Genomic DNA, 17,502 nt, shown 5'->3' on the forward strand with positions numbered 1-17,502 from the left:
AAAATAGCGTCTCTGTACTTGGAAACAGTTCTGTTTGAAGCAGTTGTGAGCGAAAGTTTGTGCTGGTGTTAGCCCCACAGCCTTTCTCTTTGCAACAATTTAAGATATATAGAAATTATTCATATTACTGCTTTAAAAAACGTTTATTCTGAATTAATTAAGGGCAATGGATGAAAAACAGAATGTAGAAGCACTGTTCACAGGTATAGCAAACAGACACATATACATTTACCTTCGTGTGACGTAATGTGTGTAATGTGAAATGATAATATTAACACTTTTTTTATGTGGCAAACTTTATATTTTGACGTATAAAGTGTCCTGAAAATGCATTTATCCTCTTCTGGATTTTTTAATTTTTTCATGCTCAAAATGCTCCAGTTGCTTGAGCAAAACAACAACTTAAAACAACTATCCAAAGAAGAGTGGGTCACAATTCTACCACAACAACTGTGGCCAGTTATTCTAAATGCTTGATCGTAGTTCTTGCTGCCAAGGGTGGCACAACCTATTATCAGGTTTACGGGGTAATTAATTTTCCACATTAATATTAGGTTTGGATTTTGTCTTCCTTTAATAAATTAAATAATCATTTAAAAACTGCATTTGTAATTAGTTTGTACTTACTTACTTTGTCTAATATTAAAATGCATGTGTGTCATATATGCAAAAAAATACATGAAGGAGACATAAATACTTATAATGTACTGCAGTCAACTCAAATATTTCCCTTTTTTATCAACACCAGGGGCTTAATATATGTCTCTCGTGTACTACTTCTAAGACAGAAACACCAAGCAGCCTGCATGTGAGTGTGATCTGAAAGCACAGGACCTGAGTCTTATGCAGTCAGAACTCTAGGGCTTGTGCATTTGTGTGCAATTGTGCACACTTATATGTGTCTGCGTGATACGAAGCCCTCTATATACTACTTGGCAAATGAGTGGATCCCTCCCTCTGGTTCACACAGAAAGATGACAAGATTATTATTGACTCTAGGACTCTGTCAGTAGCACCATGGATAATAACCTACCTACTGAGACTAGCTCAGAGTCCTCAAAAGCAGCCGCTGGTGAGGTACAGTGAACGAGTAGTTCAGTGACACATCTGTCATGAAACACAGAGGGAATCAGCACCTCCTGCAGATGCAAGGAACTATCTGCAACCTTTTATGCTGCAGCTTCATCCAATGTGGTGTCATGTCACTGTGTTTATAGCTGCACTTGTGCATATGAGGTGGGCTGGTGAACAGGAGGCTGACAGTCGCCTAAAGCAACTAAGGGGTGGGGGGCAGGGGGAGTTGGGGTTTCTTGGGGGGGGATATATAAATAAATAAGGCACCCAGCTGCTATTTACAGATATCTTCTTTCCCTGGTGTGTGCAACAGAGACTCAGTGGAATCCCAATTTCATCTACCAAAACATTTATGGGGGATTCAAGAGTGAAAGCTGAAGTCAAGTGTGTAGCTATACTGCCTCCTGGTGGACAGTTTAGTAAACGAAAAGAACCTTTCTGCCTTACTCACATGGCAACATAACTGCTCATCATTAATTACACTCATAGCAACAATGAGATAGATAGATAGATAGATAGATAGATAGATAGATAGATAGATAGATAGATAGATAGATAGATAGATAGATAGATAGATAGATAGATAGATAGATTCTTGAATGACATGAATAATATTTCCAGCATTTTGTAAGAATCATAACAGGATCTTCAAAATTTAAAAATACAAATCAAAAAAAAAAGAAGGGAAATATACTTTACTCCTGTTTAATTTGCACCTGATTTTCATGGGAAGCACATTAATGTTGTGACTGTCAATTTTAGGTGTCAGATCAGATTAGCAATTCCATCTGTCAAAGCATCAGAGACATGAAATCCACAGACCTCAGGTGTCAGCTGTGCAAACAAGAGGAGCACAAGAGGTGCTAATCAGCTAAAAAGGCATATGAAGAAAAGCAGGTTGCATAAACTCGTACTAAATATGCTAACAGATGATCATAACGCAGCGTCAGGCATCTTATTTGCTTTATTATTAAAATAAAGGAAAGGCAGACATCCCGGTGACAACAGATATGTAATAATAAGTTAAAAACAATGTGACATGTTTGATAAAATAAAGAAATATATCTTATTTGAGATTTTATTGGATGCTGTATCATAGTTTTGCCTATCCAAAGAGACAATTAAATCCCATCCATCCATCCATCCTATCCCTGCTGGCACTAAGTCAGAGGCAGTGACACTGATGTAATGTAATGTGTATGTGTTAGTCCCCATAGGGAAATTGCTCCTCTGCATTTAACCCATTCACCCAGTGAAGCAGTGGGCAGCCACCAATGCAGCGCCCGGGGAGCAAACACTGAGTGTGGTAAACTCAGTATTTATTCACCTCTAAAGACACACCTTTATATAATAAAAAGGGAAATGATCTCACTGATCAGTAATACAAGAACAGCATCTGAGAAGAAGGAATCGTTTGGAGGAAGTCAAAATGGTTCATTGATATACAAAGTTTGAGTAATAAACTATTCTGAGATTAAAACCTGATGAAGCTACATTGCAGAGTGGAGTCTAATAATGGGAGGAAATAGGACAGGACTGCCGGAGTCAAAATGCTGGTGATGTCGAAGATGAAGCAGGTGAAGGAAGATCTCTAGGTGGGTTGCATTAATGAGAGTATTGCAGAATGACAGAAGAGCACTGAGATTTAAAGCACACAGAAAAGAGGTGGATTGACTTGCAGAAGGTGGGCAAGAAATTGATTGGATCAGACAACAAGTCTGACAGTGTGGGGAAGCGGAAGTGATGTAAAGAATAGATTAGCAGCCTGAACACCCAGGAATCCAGGCAGATGAATGAATACAGATTCTTTTTATTGAACATACGCATAAGCTCCATTTAGTGTATCTAAAAATGCATTTATATGACCTGACATAACTGGCCATAAAATAGTTATACAGGCAGTTATATTGATTAGCACTTATGATAACTGCAGCATTACATTAAAGAGTGGGATATTAGTAAATTGAGCAATCTTTTGGTATAGTTGCAAAGGCTGACATTGCTATCTGAATCTATCCAAGACAGGGAAATGCAGTTGGATATCATTTAAACTAATGCATAGTCACCTATAAAACTTTTGACTCAATGTTTTATGACAAGATCTTCAACCAATCCACCGTTTTCTTTCAAAACTACACAATAAAACCAGAGCTTATCATGGCACTCACAGCTTGCCATGAGTATAAGAATGCAGTTTACAATAGTTTAATATATTGGAAATAAATTGCAATGGCTTGGCAACAGTCGGGAGAAAGAACTTCCTTTAAAGAAGAAACTTCAGGTAGAAGCCGACTCAAGGAGTAGCAGACATCTAGTGCAACTGGTTGGAGGGTGAGGGGAACGTCAGGTGACTAGGCTATGGCTATAGTTAGCTAAGGAAGAGAGCAGACAAAAGTTGATGTGGTATGAAAACAAATAGGACATGAAAAGAGGGACGTGGAGAACTGCTCCGTGTATCATAGGAGGTCCGCCAGAAGCTTGAGCCTGTAACATCACAAGAAATTAATCAGGTTCCAACCCTAATTATAAGCTTTATCAAAAAGGGACGTTTTAAGTCTAATCTTAAAAGTAGAGAGGGTGTCTGTCTCCCAAATGGGGATAATGAGGTAATATGAACTCTTTAAGATATGACGGGGCCTAATCATTCAGCACTTTGCATGTGAAGATGATTTTAAATTCCATTCTGGATTAAAATTGAAGCCACTGAGGCTAATACTGGAGAAGAGATATCTATTTTTTGAGTGCCTTGTCAGAACTCTTGCTGCAAGGAGTTTTTAGGACAACTTGACAGTATGAAATTACTCTGTGTGTCCACCCTGGAAGCAAATCCATGCACTAGTTTTTTCAGTGTCAGTCAAATACAAACAATATTTTGTCAGCCCTGCACAGACTCGGGGAAAGCAGTAGTAGTAGTAGTTTGTTTAGTGTGTAAGCTAAAGGACATAACCTGGTCCAAAATGGCAGTACTGGAGTAGCAGTAGAGTCCAAGGTGACACCATCCAAAGGTTGAGGTATGAGGTTAGACTCTGTGATTTATGGGGCCATGTGTATTTTGTCTGCATTGCAAATATATGAAATATAAAGGCTGTAGAACAAGCTAACCACTAATTGCAGTGTTAGCAGTTTGATACCCTGCCCCTTTCATGTGCTCAAGTACCACTGAGCAAGACCACGATCCTGCAGTTTCTCCCAGTGGTGAGCAGCACTCGTGGCAGCTCTGTTACTATTGGCGTAAGCATGTGAATGAGTGGAAAAGAAGCATAATGTCAAGGGCTTTGTAGAACACGGCTAACATTTAAAAGTGCCATGTAACTGCAGAACATTTACAATTCACTCTGGTCTGCATTAAAGCAGAGAGATTTAATGTGTTCAATTATCTCCAAGTGTTCAACATCAACAAATGTTTTGAATATCTACCAGGGAGCAAAATGAAAATGCTCCAAAGCTTTCAACCAGGAATACTTTTGATGAGCTAAAGCTTTTTCTTATAACCTCAAGAGACTTTCCTGTAGCTCTCTTCTAATTTCCTCCAAGTTGTCACGTGTGAAAAAGTGACCAGATGGATTGTGTCAATTACAAGCATGCTTATTTCAAATGGACAGGAGGGGCTTAGCTGCTGTTGCTCTAAAAGTAACAGTCAATTGATGTCATAGATTACTTAAAACCCCCTTAAACTGCAATTTGTGCAGCCTAATAAAGGCACGGACCATAAATTAGTGATGCAGCGGTTCCCACTGAAACCGCTTAATCTAACTCAATATACTGTAGTTATAAAGTCAGCAAACAAAATTGGAACACAAACCCTACAATGCTCAAGAAACAGGGGCAGCTTTATGATGATCATTACTTACAGCTGCTTCGTGTAAACCTTTAATTATTGAAGAACAAAATATCAAACCTTGTTTTTACAATGTCTTATCCTAATGCTAGGATACTGAATCTGAGGATCTCAGAAAAGTTATGTGATTTCTATTTTATTTTATTTAAATGGTGAACAGGGTATCATAGGATTAAAAAGAACCCTCATAAAACACTATTTAAGGCTGAAAGCATTTTAGCAGTGTGTCTCTAAAAAAATAAATAAATAAAGCAAATTTCCTCAATAAATGAACGCCAAGCCAAAAAAAAAAAAAAAAAAAAAAAGAACGTCATGAAGCAGAAAAGTTAAGTTTGGACACAAGAATCAAACCTTTTTTTTTCCCCCTGAAATCTCAGTTTCTTTCATAATAGACATTTGCAATGCAGAAAAAAAAAGTAACTTCTTCTAGCCCACTGTTGCGTGCTTTGATAGAGGCTTTAAAACATTTTCTGACAAGTTCATAGCACACCATGTTGACAAAAAACAGAAAAAAAAGCCACTGTACAAGTTTATTTACATTGCCGCTCTGTACATTTCAATAATATCAGGCAGGGATTTACATTAAAGGCACTGTTTCATCCAACAATATTCATTTTGTCACAAAAATGTGGAATGGAAATAACTGTTTGCATTGTTTAACAAAGCTTAACCATGTTCTAGAAACAAATACCGTGCAAAGAAAGTGAACAGCCTGGCTGTTCAGTTCAAGAAACAGATGCTGGATAACACGCATGTTTTGGAAAACACATGCACCGAACACATGCTTTGGCCAAAGAAAATAAATTTGATCTATCATGGAACATTGATGTTGATGTCATTACAGAGATGTGAAGTTTTAACTCTTTAGACACTCACATGAACCCGCCCCCACCTCCCCCCCCCCCCCCAAAAAAAGAAAGAAAATTACAAATATATATATATATATATATATTGCACAACATGCTTGGGTGGCGTTTCAAAAAAACAAAAAACAAAAAAACCATGACTTTAGTGACACCCAAAGTGGGTCAACGGCAACGGTGTCAGTATTGCCTTGCTTCTACAGTGAGTAGCCTCTGAAGTCAACGCATTACTTGGATTTGTTTAATTTTAATTCCAATGTAAACATTTTAAATCCCTATGCTGTTACTGTAAATTTGCTACAGGAGTACAGTACCAGTTTATTAAACTGCATGTTTTTATTTCATATGCCTTTAATGTTGAGTACTTTAACAAAAATAGCTAAAAATACACCAAATCAACCTTTACCAAAGTATTCAGAACCAAATGGGGAAAAAAAGGCATCTTCATCACACAGTCACCTTAAGTGTCCCAAACATGTGAAAGAAAAAAAAAAAAAAAAGCAATTTTATCCCCTTTCCCTCAGTGTTTTTCAAAGGATCGAAGTTACATTCAATTTAAAAAAAAAAAAAAAAAAAAAAAAAAAACTATTTGGAAACACAGGAAGGCTTGGTTGATAATCCTTGGATCCTCAGGCAACAAACTTGTTCTTGGTTGTTGAGCCACTCTTTGTGGCCGTGTCTGCATGTGACTGGTAACCAATGATCACTTTTGATGGAACGCCTAGCCTCTCTTTATACACACGCCTAAAAAAAGCAAAGACATTTTACATAGTAGCTATAAGACAAACTCAGTCATTTAAAAAAAAAAAACAAACAAAAAAAACACTTTTGTTACATCTTTCTGTAACAGGCTTCTTACTCCAAGACTAATACTATATGATACTACACATCATTCTGAATCATACTTCTAGACAGAAAAAGAAAAAGAACAAAAACTTGCACAACAGCATCTAATGTGCTCAGATTTTTTTTCCTCATCTATAATTGTGGCATTTTCAACTTACCCTATGTGTGTGATGGCCTCTTTATTTTCATAGTCTGTAGTCCATATAGCCATCTTATCACCTTTGGCTCTAACATTAATGACAGCTCCACAAACATCGTCACTGTAGTCGTCAAAAGCTTCTCCAACAAGACACAGGAGCTGCAGGAAAATATGAATTTTTAAAAGATTTGTTATTGTGGACACATGTTTTTGTTTTAAATGCAGTTAGTACCTGGAAAGTTGTGTACTAAGCATTCACTGGCTTGTCACAGTTGTAGGACTGCTACATGGAATTCATCCTTTTATCTACACTGTACATTCCTATTGCCATGTGTCAAAACATACACACTGTACAAGGCCAATAGATGAGAAGAATGATGACTCTGTTAGAGCAACCAATAATACAAGAGGGCGCAACATACCGTCTCCAACCAGAACCGATCCAGGTCTGCTTTACGTTGCTGCTTGGACAGAGTTATCAGCCAGCGGCCGCCTCGCCGGTTCCTTTCATCTTCCCACATGGGCTCAATCCCATCCTGTATTCAAACACAAGCCCACACCATATACATCACTGTTGCATACAAGTCATCAAGAAATTAATACATTAACTAAAGTCTGAGACACTTGTATGCTCACAACTATCCTCATCTATGACAGCGGGGAGAGGAAAAAGACAAAAAAACAAAAAACAAACCCCAAACCAAAACAACATACTCTATTGTGGGATTTTAAATTTTGGAAGGTTTATCTGTTGAAATACTGGATAAAGCATTTCAATAAAATGAAAAGCTGAAATAAACCAGTCTATGCACACGGACTATGCCATTTGTCAGCCTAATGCAGAAGATGCTCCTTTCCATTCTGATTATTCGATAGTGTTTACTAAAACAACTTTTGTGAACCAGAGAATAGGAAATACCAGAAAAATGTCATTTTACATGGGGATACTGCAAGTACTGAAAGGGACAGAAAAGCACTTCTTACCTTAAATAAAGAGTAGTCGCAGCCAGACATCAAGTTACTTGACAGCTGAATGTGATTGTATAATCTAAGAAAGAAAGCATTTTTTTAAAGAAAATTAATTTCACGCATCACCAGCAACCCACAGCTCGTCTTGGCACCAACACACACAAAAAAATTCCTATTTCATAGACTCAGCATATGACTGAAGGCTGCACAGGACAAACATAAACATCAAACACTGTTAGTTAAGTTGTAGAGAGTCTATTTTGTTTTTTCAACTGTGAGGCTCATATTTTGTGACAAGCTGGATTTGGCAGTGTTAGGAAGGTTTAGTCTGTTGTGATGCCTGGAAGAGAAGACAACACAGGAAATACTTTTTACTTTCTCTCAAGGAGAGAGATGTCATCACAATAAGGCGTTAACTCTGCGACAAATAAAATTTACAGTGGTTCATAACTTGTAAGGGTCACCATTGGCCCAGAGACTACACTATAGGATCTATAGTTTAAGGATGGGCATGCTTTTTTCCAAGCTTAGTATAATGAGCATAGCATATGAATACATGCAATCTCTCCTCAACGAATAGGCCAATTTGAATTTCATTGAAACACACAAACAGGAATTATCATAAACATTTTCTCTCAAAAAAATAAAATAAATAAATAAATCAAACAGAAACCCATCCATACTATAATTCTAGCTTTGCATTTAAGTCTATGATACTGAGTGGCATGAACTCAACAAGTATCAAAAACGTACGCCCAGAAGTCCTCCACAGTGTCAAATTTGGAGATGAGACGAAGGTTGGCTTGCCACGTTTTGCTTTTGTCATTCTTGAAAAACCAAAGAGCCCACCTGGGAAAAACAAACAAACGTCTTACTACAGAGTATGACCGCATACTGTCTACATTTGTCAGGTTGGTAGTGAAGAAAAATTTGCAAACTTTTACCACCTCAAACATACTATATAACAAGAGCAAAATTCATTTAAGAGGGAGACTCACACTACTGGAATATAACAGTTTAATTGTCTTCAGTATTTTTGCAACTGTTACACATAAGGTAGAATGATACATGAATGTTATAAGCTGTATCGATTTATACTTCTACAAGAAAAGAGACATGGATAAATGCTTACCTGTTTTGTAGTGGATGTTTGATGTACGTTTCAGGATTCACAACCTTCTGAACAGCTGTTTCACATTTCTCAGTTTCACCATTTGCAGGAACGGAATTTGACGCCTAGAAGAAAAAGAAGTGCAAGTTGTTTTGGTATTTTAATGATTATAAACAAGTGTGTGCACACTGTGCCTGAGAGGTTTAGTAATTTAACGTCTTACGATATTTTATCGTTTCAACCCATGCCTGTGAAAACATTATGCTGTCGTGTCTACATGTTTAGGGCCTCTTTAGCCCTGTTAAGTGCTCCACCTCCCCGTGGAACCATGCTGACGTAAAATGGCTTGAATCTACAGACTTGTAGCAAACTTGAGAAAAGAAATAGGTTTTCTCAAAGGGTAGCATTTATTATCGTTTGCCACTTTAAAAAGCATTATAGAGAAGATGTCTAGCTCATTCTTAAACACATTTCCCCACACTGACCAACATTTGGTTTCCAGCTAACGTTAGCTGGAACCCACGAGAGTCGTTACCGGTGTCCTCTCATTCATACAAGTATCTGAGTTCAACCCAGGGCACCGACCGGGGCATAGACCCAGTCAACGCAGTGCTAACCCGGCGTAAACGATACTTTAAAAACAGTTACTTTAAATGCTCTTACAAGCAGTATTGCTGATATTAAGATTTTAAAAACAACTGGCTATAATTTACTATGCTAAGTTGCTTTGCTAGCGAGTTCTGTTACCTGTCAGAGGTAAAGTTTACAAGATTTCTCAGACTCTCGATTATTTAGACTAAACTGTCGCCTAGTTGTCTTTTACCGCTGGTTAATTAAATACTCCATAAACGTGCTGTTTGAAAGATAAAGAACCGCATATATCGGGCTTCGATAACCTATTCTAGCAGAGGGACTCACCACCAGTGCGGTCGCCATCTTCTGGAAATCACTTTGAGTTTTTCGCCGTGTGTTAAAATAGCTCGGATTGGGTCGTATGGTAAGCACAACACGCATGCGCAAGCAAATGCGTACAAAATTAAATATTGGTTCAACGTGTGAGGGGGAAAAACGTCATCCTCCTTCAGGTTTATAGCGTGGACAGTGGTTAGTGGAAATAAACTCTGAAGTGATACGAACGCGCTGAATAAACTGTGTTCATAATAATTATGTACATTGCGCGAAAACTGAGAATCGTCTTATGGTTAAGACTGAATATTTCACTGTAGCAGTGGGAACTTGTCGATGTTTTTCTAAATAACAGTTTGATATGGACAATTATTCCCAAAATGTGTTGTTGCATTTAGGAAAATCAACATATACATATATATATATATACACATATACACACATATACATATACATATATACACATATACATACATATATATATATATATATATATACATATATGTATATATATATATATATATATGTATATATATATATACATACATATATATATATACACATACATATATATACACATACACACATATATATATATATACATACATACATATATATAAATGTATTTGTTCTTGTATTTGTAATTGTGAAGCCAGTGTGTTACTATTGGACTATGCGTGCCTCTGACCCAAACAGCCTGTCAGTTTATACAGACCCTGATGCACATCACATTAGAATGTCAAAGGAGCTTGCAAAGAAAAGCGTCTGGACTTCTTTAAGTTACTTGAAGACGTTTCACCTCTCATCCGAGAAGCTTCTTCAGTTCTAAGGTCAAATGGTGGAGAGTCCCAGATATAAACCTGGTGGGAGTGTCCCCCCACAGAGGGACAAAAGGACCCCCTGATGATCCTCTATTCGCCTGAGCCAAGGTGTGAAACTGGGTGTGGGTCCCAATCAGCCAGAGTTTCGGGTGAGTTCATTGTGAAACCTGGCCCCACCTTATCATGCGAATTCCTGAGGTCAGATGGCCCAGGGTGTGAGTGGGCGTTAAGGCGTCTGGGAAGGGATCTCAAAACTGGATTATAGATGGCAGACAGTTGGTGCCGTAAACCACCGCCTCTGTTCAAAGATGGTCGCTCACAGTGGACATAGATGGCTTCTTTCACTCCTCTTTCAAACCATCTGTCCTCTCTGTCCAAAATGTGAACATTGGCATCCTCGAAAGAGTGTCCTTTATCCTTAAGATGCAGATGGACAGCTGAATCTTGTCCTGTGGAGGTGGCTCTTCTGTGTTGTGCCATGCGCTTGTGAAGTGGCTGTTTGGTCTCTCCAATGTAGAGGTCTGGGCATTCCTCGCTGCACTGTACGGCATACACCACATTGTTAAGTCTGTGTTTTGGCGTTTTGTCTTTCGGGGGAACCAGTTTTTGTCTGAGTGTGTTGCTGGGTCTGAAGTACACCGGGATGTCATGCTTGGAGAAAACTGTGGGGGGACACTCCCACCAGGTTTATATCTGGGACTCTCCACCATTTGACCTTAGAACTGAAGAAGCCTCTCGGATGAGAGGTGAAACATCTTCAAGTAACTTAAAGAAGTCCAGACGCTTTTCCTTGCAAGCTCCTTTGACTACGATGACCTGGATGACTGAGAACCTTCACAGACATATCACATTAGAATATCGCAAAGGCAATTTTCATTTATTTTGTACCTTTATAAGAAAAAGTATGACGTCAATTGTATGATACACAAAAACTGGAAATATGTGTGAGTGACCTGTGAGACCATATTGCAGTATGTAAGCAGCATTCTTAATTATTGATTTCACTGTGGTATTATCTAACAGGTGCTTCCAAAATATAACAAATATTGATGCCTTTATGTAAATTAATGATTTAGTATTGCCATCTTGATATTAACCAACTAAATGTCACTGAAAGACACATGAGCAGCCAACAACCAACAGAAAAGCAGAAACCTTTGGTTTTACAGAGGTTTTAATTGAAATGGATCAGTCAAACATATCTTACTGTTAGTAAAAACATCTAACAGTCAAAAGTACGCTATCAAAACAAGTGCTGAGAAACAAGTGCTTTAACTATGGCAGGAGACTCTTTAAAGGCTGGATGTGAAGGATTTTTCTTTCAGGCACTTCAGAAAGTCAACACTGTGCGGATACTGCAATGAGAAGGGGGGAAAAAAGAAAGTTAGGCTAAGGATGCAAGGCACTGCAGTTCAACAACAAAATACAGTCACTACAAAGCCACTTCTATAAATTGAATTCTAATGTGCACTCTTTTTCCACACCTCTTTCCAGCATGCATGAGGTCAAATCCCTCATTGATCTTCTCAAAGGGCAGTGTGTGGGTTACAAACTCATCCACCTTCAGCTTCTTACTCATGTAATCTTCCACCAGTTTAGGAACACTCTCCACACTCTTCCACCCTGAGGGTGAACAACAAAACCAGTTTTACAACTGCGAACATCAGTAAGGCATGACAGAACCAGTTTACTGAAATTGTTGAGGCAAAGCACCAATTACCCAGATAAAATAGATAAATAATATGTCTTAATACAACTAAAAGAAGCTACAAAACTTAACATGCTGAATCTATGGGTTTAAAAACAGCATATGCATTCCAGTTTTCACATTAGCCAACAACAATAAGGCTCATAAAATACCATTATAGATTATGTTTTCATTGCAAAACAATGTGTCCTATCTGGTTATGCTTATAAAAAAATATGCAAAATAAAGGAGAAAGCTGCAGCCAGACAATATTAAGCACTTTAAAATAAATTCTTTAACTCAGGCCGTTACCTCCAAAGGCTGTGCCTCTCCACACGCGACCTGTCACCAGCTGGAATGGTCTGGTGGAGATCTCCTGTCCAGCTCCAGCTACACCAATGATGACACTTTCACCCCAACCTTTGTGGCATGCCTCCAGAGCAGCTCTCTGACACACAAAAAACCCAAACAACAATAAATAAATGTTTTTTTACCTACTTACAAAGTTACACCACAGTGCTAAAATACTGGGCCTGAGTCTCACCATAATTTGCACATTTCCAATGCACTCAAATGAGTAGTCCACACCCCCATCAGTCATCTCCACCAGAACCTCCTGGATTGGCTTGCTGTGGTCCTTTGGGTTTACAAATTCAGTGGCTCCAAACTCCTTGCCTTTTTCAAACTTATCAGGGTTGATGTCCACACCGATGATCCTGGTTGCTCCAGCAGCCTTGCAGCCCATTACAACGGCCAAGCCCACAGCTCCAAGGCCAAACACAGCACACGTGGAACCAGGTTCAACCTGAGTGAGCAGGAGGTAGAATACAAATGTGAAAGTTTAAGTGTTGCGCCTACATGATAAATAACCATATAAACACAATAATCCAAGTATGAACTCTAAAATAGATTTGGCTTACGTATTGCTGTTCTCATCTTTTTTAAGTGTGTGTGTGTTTAAAAAACGCACAATAATTGAAACATGGATCTTAACTGTTGCCTCCTATATTATTCTTTCTGTAAAGACCTGAATACATAATTTAAAACTGAAGGACCTGCTAGCACATCAAAAACTATTTGTGTGAAACTGCAAATTAAGAAAAAAGAATCTATCAACTATTTTCTTATTACTCTACAAAAAACATGTAAAAAGATTGTAAATATTCCAATGATATCTAATGTTTTGCACGATGTCTTTGCAGATGAGCAGCGTCATGTCATTCCCACCTTGGCAGTATTAAGAGCAGCACCATATCCCGTAGAAATGCCACATCCGAGAAGGCACACTTTATCCAGCGGAGCCTTCTCGTTCACCTTGGCCAGAGAGATGTCAGCCACTACAGTGTACTCAGAAAAGGTGCTGGTCCCCATGAAGTGATACACTTGCTTTCCCTTGCAAGTAAAGCGTGATGTCTTATCAGGAAGCAGACCCTGACCCTGGGTTACTCTGCAGGGTGAAGGGGGAAGGAAATGTGCAAATTAGCATGATGAAAGGTGCAAAGAAAACATAATAGGTTCCGACTGAGCTTTTGTTGCCCTGTGGTGGGGCATCTTTCTTTAATGAAATTGTTATCACTAAAGTAGACTTCAGCACCTCAAGGTTACGTAAATAGACCTTCATACATTACCTAATTTTCTGGCAAAGGTTAGTCTTGGGGTTTTTGCAGAATTTGCATTCACCACACTGAGGCACATACAACGGGATGACAGTGTCACCTTAGAAAAAGAACAAGACAAAAACAACCCACATGCAACAAATATGTATTCATAAGTATACCAAGAAGTTTTAATGTTTTGTTTGGCAGTTGTTTACCTGGCTTGAACTTGGTAACACCTTCGCCAACACTTTCAACTGTTCCAGCACCCTCGTGTCCCAAGATGACAGGGAAAAGCCCCTCGGGGTCGCTGCCACTCAGCGTGTAGGCATCTGTATGACACACGCCTGTAGCAAAGATCTGAAAGACACGGTGTCACTTAAAGTTCACGTCAGGCATGGCTGCCGGATGGAAGAGTATAATATTAGTACTACTTCATTTAAAACATTATGTTGAATTGAACTTAAACCTTATTTATGAAAAAAAAAACACTGACTAATTTAACATGTAGTTTCAAACCTTACAACCAAAAGCCTGGGGTTGATGGGATTGAAAGAATAAAGAGCAAAAACAAATTGTTTATTTTTCTGCTTATCAAATAACACTTTCATAGGACTCTTCCTTGTTTATGCACAGCTCTCTTAAGGATGCGGTCTAGACTTTCAGTGATTGCAACAGCTTCATTCTTTTCTTTTCACCCATTCTGAAACGCCATGTCCAAATTATCACCCCTCTACCATGCTTGACAGCTGGTACGAGGTGTTGTGCATTGTGACCTAACATCTTCACTCTGTTATCACCTCTTCAAAAGCAAATTGTTCCAGACATCTTGTGCTTTATTCAGATACAACATAAGCTGTTCTGCTATGTTCCTTGTAGGGAGAAGAGGCTTTCTCCTAAAGAAATTGATACTCAGATACTTAAGGTTTCTTAAAGCCAAACACCCAGGTCTTTTTGAGGAATTTTTTGAGGCTCCTATTTAAACAGCATTGAAATATGAATATAAATGTAATATATTTAATAATGGCCGTTTTACAATTGGCAATTACCCGATAGCCACATTAGCAGCCTGTTATTATTCAGGTAGCAGCTAATAAAATGATAAGGTTAATGTGGGAGTTAGGCAGCAAATGTCAGTCCTGCCCATCGGTAATGTTAATAGGCAGTGTTAATGCTATATTTTTTTTTAAGTCTCAGAATGAAGCTGAGGTCTGTCAGCAGCTACCCTGAAACAGTGGAAGCCTACCTCTATTTGATCAACAGCAAAAACATGGTAACCAGAAGCACAGGAACTAATTATAGATGTAGGTGAATACACTTACACTTACAAGGACTAGTATTGTTCTCATCTTTATTTTATTTAAAAAAATGCCCGTTAATTTTAAAAGGTTTGGCAGTAATTTTTAAATGTTCTCCATCCTGTCAAAAGTTTTTCAGTAATGAGGTGACAAGTCTACTTTCATATTTCAATTCAATTTTATTTATACAGCGCCAAATCACAGCAACAGTTGTCCAGCTTCTTTTGTACCTTCATCAGCTTTCATATTTAACACGCTAACGGAGGCCTGTAGAGCCTGAGATGTAGCCTGACCTTGGGGTGAATATGCTGGTGCATTCACTCCTGTGAAACTTCTAGCACTGTATAAATACTTCAGACAAGCAAACTGCCAAAAAAAATCTGCTTTAATAGAGGAAGCTACACTTGCTGATGATCCTTTAATTAAGTGCATTTGATTAGCAGCACCTGGCTGCTATTTACCCTCTTAATTCCTATGGGAATAGTAAAGGTAGTTTTTCAAATGATTGCCTAGAGTCCTATGAAAGCTATTTATCACATGACTATAGCAACATATCTTAAAAGAATACACAAATACTGAATGAATCTAAAATGAACATAGTTTTGTTTTGTGTTTTTATTCAGTTGCAGTCAAGTCAGGCTTTAGATTTATGAACGAGTCTGATGATCTGAGTTACCTTAATGCGAACTTCATGGGCCTTAGGTGGGGCTACCTCCACCTCTTCAATAGTAAGAGGTTTCCCTGGCTCCCAGGCAACAGCTGCCTTGCACTTGATTACCTGAAGGAAAAGGACAGTATTTTTCCATGTCAAGTGAGTAGCTGCAGCTGTGGGTTGGCTCCAGCTTTACAGTCCCTGTGGCAGATCTAGCTAGTTGCACCCAGCGTAGTTGGCCTTTGCACTCTGTCAAAGATTATGCTTTTCTAAGATTCTTCCTGATAATGTTTGCTTTAATAGTATTCAGCCTACATAACCCCCAATAGCGCCGTCGGTCTTGATGCTTTTTAAACCATGCCATCACTATTATCACTATGGCTTTTAAGTGCTGCAGCTACTTGCAAAAAACCGTTTGCCGCTGACCCACCAAAGATCCCTGTTAAGTAATCGAACAGTGATTCTTTGTACTTCATTCAGAGCAAATTAATGCGTGCATGCTAGCTTACAGAACTTGCCAGGTTTACGATAAACTTGAACTTTAAGGCAACTTTACGACTAATGCACAAACGGAAACTTTGTTTGTTTGTTTGTTTTTCATATATTTCTTACACAGTTTTTGTGAACAGTACTCACTTTACCAGCTGTCTCCATGCTCGTTGTTTCTAGAGAAGAAGACGGGCCACTGAGCAGCCGTAAAGGAGTTAACCTTCGGACCAATCAGATACGAGAACGCCTAGCGTACGCATGACGCATTTGGGGGCATTGAAGAAAATAGGACAAAAAAGGGCGCTTAAGAATTTCAAATAGTTGCACGCTGCTGGTACTACTTCTGTCACTACTAATGATAATAATTTTAAAAATTATTTAAAAAAAATACTTGTGAATAAAACAAATTAATAAATGAAAACATGTAGGCTGCAATCTTTTATTTTTTAAACACTTTTCAGAAATAACTTCAGTCATTGCTGAATGTCATCATTGACAGTGGGGACTTTTGCTTTTTGGATGCTGGAGAATATGTTATGTTTATCTTTAAAAATTTACTGATATATTTGTACAGTTGGAATAAGTACTAACCCTGAACTTGAACATCTTAATACTTCATGTTAAACTAGACAATTGTTAACGGCGCCAGTCAACATCAATAACAAATGATGTTCTTGACCAAACATGCTTCAGGTGTCTTTAAAGAGTGAGCAGGATTACAATGCAATTTTGTGTTTTGAATTCTGTTTTTATATTTCATTTTCACTCACTTGTGGCAGTTAAGCAGCACCAGGCATGCAGCTGAAATACTGTTTCACACACATCTAAAATTTAATTTGGAATAACAATTATAAGCTATCAAATTCATCACTTATCACTTATGATAGACCTGTCATACAAATATTAAAAAAAAAATACAATGCCTAAATACCAACCTTACACAGCTGACCTCCTTACCAGGCTCTAAATACACAACGTTTGACATTTCCTCACATACCGTACACACTCTGGTGTTTTCAGTCTGTATTCTGTGTTTAACCTCGTCATAGTTTCCTAATATCAGAGTTTCCTTTTTTAAAATCAGTCACTCTACTTCCAGTAGTCTTGTCTTTGTTTCTGATTGGTGAGATACTGCCAGCAGCACCTCCTTCGTGTAAATAATATTTATGATGTTAGGATAAAAAAAAGCTGGATAAGGAAATTATATCTTTGAT

At 38.2% G+C, this 17,502-nt stretch overlaps 2 protein-coding genes across 2 annotated transcripts; both read right to left on the reverse strand.

Annotated features, from left to right (window-relative positions):
* Positions 1 to 5,879: 5,879 nt before the first annotated feature.
* Positions 5,880 to 9,854, reverse strand: eif4ea (eukaryotic translation initiation factor 4ea). Its single transcript, XM_006804546.3, has 7 exons — positions 9,759 to 9,854; positions 8,862 to 8,965; positions 8,483 to 8,578; positions 7,745 to 7,808; positions 7,183 to 7,296; positions 6,780 to 6,919; positions 5,880 to 6,519 (listed from the first exon to the last, which is right to left on the reverse strand). The coding sequence occupies exons 1-7, from the start codon at positions 9,852 to 9,854 to the stop codon at positions 6,405 to 6,407; spliced, it is 729 nt and encodes a 242-aa protein (XP_006804609.3). The 3' UTR covers positions 5,880 to 6,404.
* Positions 9,855 to 11,723: 1,869 nt separating this feature from the next.
* Positions 11,724 to 16,497, reverse strand: LOC102779218 (alcohol dehydrogenase class-3). The gene is made up of 9 exons (XM_006804547.2): positions 16,436 to 16,497; positions 15,824 to 15,925; positions 14,068 to 14,209; positions 13,883 to 13,970; positions 13,482 to 13,701; positions 12,799 to 13,059; positions 12,567 to 12,702; positions 12,052 to 12,190; positions 11,724 to 11,922 (listed from the first exon to the last, which is right to left on the reverse strand). The coding sequence occupies exons 1-9, from the start codon at positions 16,451 to 16,453 to the stop codon at positions 11,898 to 11,900; spliced, it is 1,131 nt and encodes a 376-aa protein (XP_006804610.1). The 5' UTR covers positions 16,454 to 16,497; the 3' UTR covers positions 11,724 to 11,897.
* Between the last annotated feature and the right edge of the window lie 1,005 nt (positions 16,498 to 17,502).

The sequence above is a fragment of the Neolamprologus brichardi genome, chromosome 2 (genome assembly GCF_056152115.1).
Source record: "Neolamprologus brichardi isolate AB-2024 chromosome 2, ASM5615211v1, whole genome shotgun sequence".
Classification (NCBI taxonomy): domain Eukaryota; kingdom Metazoa; phylum Chordata; class Actinopteri; order Cichliformes; family Cichlidae; genus Neolamprologus; species Neolamprologus brichardi.